The sequence below is a fragment of the Lottia gigantea genome, assembly GCF_000327385.1.
Source record: "Lottia gigantea unplaced genomic scaffold LOTGIsca_31, whole genome shotgun sequence".
In the NCBI taxonomy this organism is placed as follows: domain Eukaryota; kingdom Metazoa; phylum Mollusca; class Gastropoda; family Lottiidae; genus Lottia; species Lottia gigantea.
Window position 1 is genome coordinate 2,335,218 of NW_008709027.1, and position 8,902 is coordinate 2,344,119.

The 8,902-nt window shown below is 32.4% G+C and overlaps 1 protein-coding gene across 1 annotated transcript in view; it reads right to left on the bottom strand.

Annotated features, from left to right (window-relative positions):
* LOTGIDRAFT_161953 (hypothetical protein) overlaps window positions 1-5,936 on the bottom strand; it is a gene marked incomplete at both ends in the record, with an annotated part of 23,926 nt that extends 17,990 nt beyond the window's left edge. Inside the window, 7 exons of the mRNA XM_009057827.1 lie at window positions 2,180-2,284; window positions 2,553-2,642; window positions 3,403-3,486; window positions 4,061-4,111; window positions 4,870-5,021; window positions 5,337-5,402; window positions 5,867-5,936. Of these exons, the coding sequence (XP_009056075.1) occupies window positions 2,180-2,284; window positions 2,553-2,642; window positions 3,403-3,486; window positions 4,061-4,111; window positions 4,870-5,021; window positions 5,337-5,402; window positions 5,867-5,936 (618 nt within the window). The remainder of the gene's footprint in view (window positions 1-2,179; window positions 2,285-2,552; window positions 2,643-3,402; window positions 3,487-4,060; window positions 4,112-4,869; window positions 5,022-5,336; window positions 5,403-5,866) is intronic.
* Between the last annotated feature and the right edge of the window lie 2,966 nt (window positions 5,937-8,902).

Below are 8,902 nucleotides of genomic sequence, written 5' to 3' on the forward strand. Positions count from 1 at the left end.
AACTACTTCTAATGACATGATGCCCGTAAACTACTTCTAATAACATGATGCCCATAAACTACTTCTAATAACATGATGCCCATAAACTACTTCTAATGAAACTACTTCTTATGACATGATGCTCATAAACTACTTCTAATAACATGATGCCCATAAACTACTTCTAATAACATGATGCCCATAAACTACTTCTAATGACATGATGCCCATAAACTACTTCTAATAACATGATGCCCATAAACTACTTCTAATGAAACTACTTCTTATGACATGATGCTCATAAACTACTTCTAATGATATGATGCCCATAAACTACTTCTAATGACATGATACCCATAAACTACTTCTAATGACATGATGCCCATAAACTACTTCTAATGACATGATGCCCATTAACTATTTCTAATGACACGATGCCCATAAACTATTTCTAATGACACGATGCTCATAAACTACTTCTAATGACATGATGCCCATTAACTATTTCTAATGACACGATGCCCATTAACTATTTCTAATGACACGATGCCCATAAACTATTTCTAATGACACGATGCTCATAAACTACTTCTAATGAAACTACTTCTTATGACATGAAGCTCATAAACTACTTCTAATGATATGATGCCCATAAACTACTTCTAATGACATGATGCCCATTAACTATTTCTAATGACACGATGCCCATTAACTATTTCTAATGACACGATGCCCATAAACTATTTCTAATGACATGATGCCCATTAACTACTTCTAATGAAACTACTTCTAATGACATGATGCCCATAAACTACTTCTAATGACATGATGCCCATAAACTACTTCTAATGAACCCACTTCTAATGTCATGATACCCATATACTACTTCTAATGACATGATGCCCATAAACTAGTTCTAATGACATGATGCCCATAAACTACTTCTAATGACATGATACCCATAAACTACTTCTAATGACATGGTGCCCATTAACTTCTTCTAATGACATGATGCCCATAAACTACTTCTAATGACATGATGCCAATAAACTACTTCTAATGAAACTACTTCTAGTCGCCCATAAACTATTACTAATGACATGATGCCCATAAACTACTTCTAATGAAAGTACCTCTAAAGACATGATGCCGATAAACTAGTTCTAATGACATGATGCCCATAAACTAATTCTAATGACTTTATACCCATAAACTACTTCTAATGACATGGTGCCCATTAACTTCTTCTAGTGACATGATGCCTATAAACTACTTCTAATGACATGATGCCCATAAACTACTTCTAATGACATGATGCCCATAAACTACTTCTAATGACATGATGCCCATTAACTATTTCTAATGACACGATGCCCATAAACTACTTCTAATGAACCCACTTCTAACAACATGATACCCATGAACTACTTCTAATGACATGATGCCCATAAACTACTTCTAATGAACCCACTTCTAATAACATGATACTCATAAACTACTTCTAATGACATGATGCCAATAAACTACTTCTAATGAAACTACTTCTAATGACGTGATGCCCATAAACTATTACTAATGACATGATGCCCATAAACTACTTCTAATGACATGATGCCGGTAAACTACTTCTAATGACATGATGCCTATAAACTAGTTCTAATGACATGATGCCCATAAACTACTTCTAATGACATGATGCCGGTAAACTACTTCTAATGAACCCACTTCTAATAACATGAGGCCCATAAACTACTTCTAATGACATGATGCCGGTAAACTACTTCTAATGACATGATGCCCATAAACTAGTTCTAATGACATGATGCCCATTAACTACTTCTGCCCATTGACTACTTCTAATGACATGATGCCCATAAACTACTTCTAACGACATGATGCCCATAAACTACTTCTAATGACACGATGCCCATAAACTACTTCTAATGGCATGATGCTGTTAAACTACTTCTAATGACATGATGCCCATAAACTACTTCTAATGACATGATGCCCATTAAGTACTTCTAATGACATGATGCCCGTAAACTACTAATGGTGGCTACATTCAATGATGTTACAACAAAAAATCGCGGTAAAATGATAAGGATCATTTGATATGACACGTCTGAAGACAACTTCCGTAAGATGGATAGATTTTCAATGGGTTTTATATATAGAATGATTTGTATGCTTGTCTTACCTCGGCTATTATGGTTAGGTTGAACTGTCTTTGCATTTCATCATAATCGAATTGTTTTGTTGTATATATTCTACTGCCAAAGAACCTGAAATGCCCCAGTCCGTCCTGAAATAAAGCGTATATTATATTATAACCTTATATTCTATACAGACATTTTAAAGAAGACATGAAAGGTTTGGATCTCGGTAATATTCAATGTTATAAAAAGTCAAAAAAATTATGAAAACTGTTTATAATATAAATATCATAATCTTCTTGAAATTGTCCGTGGCATTTCCTAGATAACATGTATTTCAGGGTATCTAATTGTGATATTGTGTTATATTTGTAATTTCAAGATACTAAGAAAATGTAAGATATCATATTGACGTACTTGTAATTTGTAAATGATATACTGATTTTCTTTGTCTTTATCGTTAGCAATACCTCGAGTTTCAAAAATAGCTGTGTTCAATTCGGTGCTCTAAATGATACAAAAAATATAATGTAGTAAATTAAACAGAGAATATTTATCATAAAACATAGGTGTAAACCATAATTATTATTCTAGTCCTATTCTATATTATATATCACAGTTCATCTTTCCTAGTAAATGGAGAGTTGGCTCGGTGAATTATAGTAGCTTTCTCGCTAAACTGGAGGACCGGGCAACAGTATAGTTCGAGATAGTACACTGTGATATTTCAATCAGCGGTGAGAATATTGATATTTAAATCTGAGACAAATTGTCACGTCTTCAGTCTATACAACCAGTATAAAGTAGCAAATAAAGTTAGAAACTTTAATTGAAAAATACAACAAATAATAATATGTAAAATATCAAATTATTTGATCAATAATCTAATACTCTAACAATAAATGAATAAGAGGATTAATAAAAAAAAAAATAAAGGAAATTGTATTCAACACATAACGTGAGATTTTAACCCCTGAAAAACAGTGGAAGGCGTGGGTGGGCAAAAGTAGAGATGACTGTACAAATTTTACTAAACTCATGACCAAATACAAAGACAGAGGAAAACTATTTACAAGTGATCAGTTATTGTAAGGGAGTTTATATTGGTCAGAGAACTGAATCTGAGTAAAATTATAACGAATTGTAATTAAACTGAACAAAATAACAGTGAATTGTAATTAAAATGAATTAAACTACCATTGAGAGAGTGTTACATTATGAGGACTGATAATTAATTATTTTAAATCTAAAATATCAAAATGTATACCTCTGATATATTTACTGTATATTGATCTTGGGTAAAGACAGGAGGGTATTCATTCAAATCGATAATTTTCACAGAAAAGCCTTCCTGTAAATCAAGAAAGTAAAATTAACAATAAAATTATAAGGCTGACAGTATGACCAAGAATATACCCCAATTTACTAAGTCAAATTGTGTTTGGCATGTATTGCATTTCAATAAATTTGTAGTAAAAATTTGAGTCGTCTTAAAGTCTGGCTCAGTCTGGGCATAAACTTGGCACGTATTTTTGATTAATCCACACACAAACAGGTTTGTTTTATCTTCCTAAATATCATCATGAAGTGAGCTAGCTAATTCATGTCGATACACAACTGAGGTACTATAATATAAACGCTTTTTAAAAGACTTTGACATGCTATCAGCGACATTAACTGACATTTCATTGGATAACTGCTATAATCACAAAGTCTCATAGAGTTTCGATAAGATTTTCGTTGCGGTTTGTTTTCAAATTCCACAGAATACGTTTATATCAGAAACTCATCAGATCATGAATGGTAATGTAGTATCCTTCAGAAAAAAAAACACAAAACGAAATATCCAGGTCTGCAATTTAGTCATATTGCGACTAATTGACAAACTTTTTTTTTTTAAATTTCTAGTATTGAAGTGGACTTACACTACTAGGTGCATTGACACAGGTGATTAAAAAACGGCATTCTGATGATACCTGAAATGGAATTTTAAATCGACATTATGAAAAAAAAATGATTTTTCATCCTCTAAATAGTCCAAACCGTTAGTCTAGAAGACATTTCAATGGAAGTTGTCAATTTCAATTGGATTTGTCAAAGGTATCGTGATGTCGTCCATAAAATCTTTTAAAGGGACAGTGGCGCCATTTTCGGGGGTTGATTTGAGTCTTGAATAGATGTCAATAGTCTCCTGAAGTACTAGAAAATTACGAAAATCGCATAATTTCTTTAAAATTATTTCAAGCTTGGAATTTTACTCACTATTTCTATACGTGTCTTTTCTATATATCACCAATAGTCATTTCAACATTCAAACGAGGATAATTCACACGTCATGAATTGGAAGGCTAAAATTTCGACGGTGAGCTGTGAACACTATTACTGATTGGCTTAGCTAAAAAAATTCCTGTTTCTGAGACTAAGTACGAGTGGTCAAAAAATGGCTCACCTGTCCCTTTCTTTGTGAATTGTATTAGGTTTTATAATCTGTTTTAAGAATCCCTAGCATAGCGAATATTGATGCTAATGAAATATGTATAATCTCTGATTTGTGAATTATATAGTATGGTCCAACAGAAAGTATGATAGACTATGTTTTTAAAGATATGTACGGAGAGTCCGGGAATCTATCTTGATAGATAGTAGAAATAACTATAATCACATTTTCGAGGGTTTAACAGGTAGCAGTAGACGAATTGGGCATATGATCTGTCTATAACAAAGCCATACAAACCGTTTCTGCATCTAAAGTTTTATTTAAGACTATATTATGGACCGTCTGTGTAGATGATGGCTTTACTGCCAGAAAGTTGTAGCAATTCGTTTGGTCAGCAACTAGTTTAACAATGACTTCAGGTAAACTAGTTACATTAAATAATACATATCCTGTAAAAAATAAATCTCTCTTATAATTGATGAATTTATGCTCGTTCATCTGAAAGCCCAGGGGTACCATAGAGATTGAAAAAGAAGATACGACATAGGCTTGTAGATTAATTATATGCCGATTTATCTTCGAAGTATTCGGAGGTTAAGAGTTCGGTCAAGTTTGTCACTTATTCAGGCCGAAAAGATTGATTAATGACATAATAAACCTTTATACCTTACGGTGGCATACACGTTATCATCCCATCAGCAATACCTTACTGTTCTGTAAGAGTTATTATGAAAATTTGCGTTTAATATATATTGTCATTTTACCTATTGTTGTATTTTCAGAAACTTTTATGATATTGGGACGAACTTTCAAAGCATCATAATCACAATCTGAAATGATAACAGAAATTCAAGAACAATAATGTTAAATATATTTGTTTTAAATGTATCAAATGACAGGAAATAGCATTCTAACCATGATTCGCATTATTCATGGATCTAGACGGACAGTCGCTTTAATTGATATCAAATGATGGGAACGTTTAAAAAAAAAAGACGTATAAACGCGAATTTACGGAAGCGTATTAGTACGGAAGTGTATTAGGGCCATTCAATTTTTTTTTTTTTTTAATTTTGAATTGGAATACAAGATCCGAAATAATTAGAACCCGTCACCCTCAAAATGTACACGGAATACTAGTGTATTTAATCAGATCGATATGCTATGAACCATCTTGAAATCTATAAACAAACAGATATATTGTGCCACTGTGTAATAGCTTTTGTTAATCAAAAACTGGAAACATGCTATGTGTGATTTACAAGAATTATTTATAATATGTTTTATTCTTTACCTGTACGTCCTCTGGTAATACTGGCCAATATAATTAATAATATGTTCAAGCCATTTATTTTGTTAATCATTTTAACTTTTCCACATTAATCATACTATATCTATAAAATAAAGATACGTTAACACTCACTAACGATATAATTACTAGAAAGGTACGTTCATAAGTTTATGAAATTCAATCTATCACATGTTACCATATATTAATGATTATGGAGGTATAACGTTGCCAAAATTGCCGATTGTACTGCAGCTTTAAAATATCAATGTCGTCATTACAAAATGCATTTGTCAATGCTGCAAAGTACAATTGTCGAATTGTAAAAATACAAATGTATAATCAGTATTCTCCAAAATCCAATGAAATGCAACACGAATGCAGGTGATATTAAGCAGCATTGACAAATGCACATATCTCGACAAAATTGCATACCATAATTAATTAATTTTTCTCAATTCTATCACTTTTTACTGATATTTCTTTCAAATTCGTGGAAAGAATTCAAATTGTTTTTATACATTACATTTGTGTATACATATTATCTTGAATTGTACCAGAATTATGGAATCTGGTGTTCAATTATGGTACAAGTTGAGATAATACCTCCAAAGTGGGAGGGCCGGGCTAGTTGTTCGAATCTGACTCGAACCCTACGTGATACAGTCCGAACCAGGTAAGGAGGACAGGGCCGGTTATCAAACATCACAAATTCGAACGATCCGGAGTTTGCCTCCGCCAAACTATGCAGCCTAGCGTCAGATATCGTCTCTTTCAGTTCTAATACATCAGTTAATCCATCGAAAACTTTCGACGTAAAATGTCTATGTTCTTCAATACTGATGGCATATGGGTACCAAATCACATCAAAAATTGACACAAACTTGTTTTCTATGATTGTCTAAAATCTATTTTCAGGATAAAAATGTCATTTTTGCCCTCCACACTGTAGATTGAACTGTCGAACCAAAGTGTTGACACCCCAAAACCCCCTGCCCCCCACACCCTCCGACTTTTGGCTAGGCACAGGCCTGATAACGACGATGGTTTTTATGTCCTCATTCATAGCAAGGTGTGGTAATTGTATTTATTATAACTTTGTTCTTATCTATGGATTGGGTTGAAACATTCTTGATAGGATAATGATATGATCAGAGTACAGTATTTAATAAATATGATATATTCGGATTGAAATTGGTCTAGAAAATTTGAATACTGATGTGGTTCAATCATATCTCAAAGATAAATAACTGATTGTTCTATGGATGGAAACTATATCTTGAGTTGCCATGGAGGTCCACAACTTCTTGTGTTTCATTTCAACGAGAAGAGAATATGTTAGACCGACTGTTTCTGAACAAGTTAGAAAACGAAGTTGTTGTAAAACAAAAATAAGCATATGTATCCACACGCATGAAAATCTCTGTCGTTGGTGTACAATATATACATTGCAAATTCATTAATAACATTTAATAAACAGTTTTGAATGATCTGAAAGCCAACATACATTTAGTAACTTCTACTTAAATGTTGATAGGAATACCAAACTTTATGGTCATTTGTTAGTCATTTAAGAAGTAAGGATTTGTAAGCCTACTATTTTGCTGTGTTCGGATATTCAATTGATGTATTTACTCTCATCTGAGAATGTAATATTTTGGTTTATGAAAGAAAGAATAAAAAAAACCGAATTTATGGGTAGACTTAACTTGACGTTTAAAGGGTGTTCCAGTCGACCTTATGATTAGTAGAATCTAAGAGCAACTGTTTCTTCAAAGACTTCTTATATCAACTGACAACAGGCAATAGACAACAAATTGGTCAAGTGCACTAAATATCCAGTGATAAATCTCTAAAAAATCAATAGAAATAAGTTGGTCGAATTAAAGCGAGAAAAATTATTATCCCGACAGATTATGTTAATGGATTTTATGAATTGCAAATTAATAATTTAAAGCAAAAATCAAACAAGAGAAGGAACAGACTATTCAGGTGTCTAATACTATCGTTATTTACAGTCATGATTATTAGAATAACAAACAAAAAATAAACTTACATAATGAATAAAATTGAAAAAATGTAACAAATTTATCCTTAGTATGAATACACTTTTGATAACGATATAAAATTTTATATCAAATATCTTTGATAAGAATAAATCGTGATACTTTATCAGTTATATTATATTATGAGACTATCCTCCAATAAACTTCTATATCATATTGCTGACAAATCTATGTAATTTGCCAATTTATTTTAGTCATTGACATTAGCGACATACAATTTAATCACAATTTGCATGATAAAAGCGTAAACAAATATTATTTGTCATTTAATGGTTAATGCTTCCTAATTTTTCATTAAAACATAATATTAACAGGTGAAAAGTGCTTAGGTATAACTTTATTTTTAAGGTACAAAGCACTTTTAACTCTATTATGAAAATCAAGGACAACGATCGAGCCACTTAAGTTTTTGAATAGAATATTGATCTAAACCTTTCAGTTATCACACTAATAGATTGAAGATTTCTGTCTAATTGGAGCATCGTAATTTTGATTTGCATTTCAGACTAGGATCAAATTCATATTAGATTTCGTATTTCATTGTTCTCTACATCTTTTTGTGAGAGGGGCAAATTTTGACAACTTGGATTAAGACTGTTCAATTAATCCCTCAGTCCCACTGGGCTTTGTGATGGTTTGCGAACCATTGGCGACGGAAAAAGTGGACAATCTCAATGCTTTGCAATGATATACGCAGAATGTTCGCCGTGCATCTGCGATGATCGCAAAGCATCCTTCTTATTGAATCGCGACATCTTCGAAAGTGTGTAAAAAAATTCAATTTGGCAGATCGTTTGTGAACATTTTTATCCCATAACCCTTCGCCATTAAAATTATAACGGCGACTTGACGACATTGCCGTTTCATCTGTTACACGCCGCCGAGCGTTTTAAGACATGTTTTCGTCGCTGACTTTCATTTTTAAAATGTTATCCAACCATAAGTGACGATCTATAAACGTTTCAAAACATTTGTC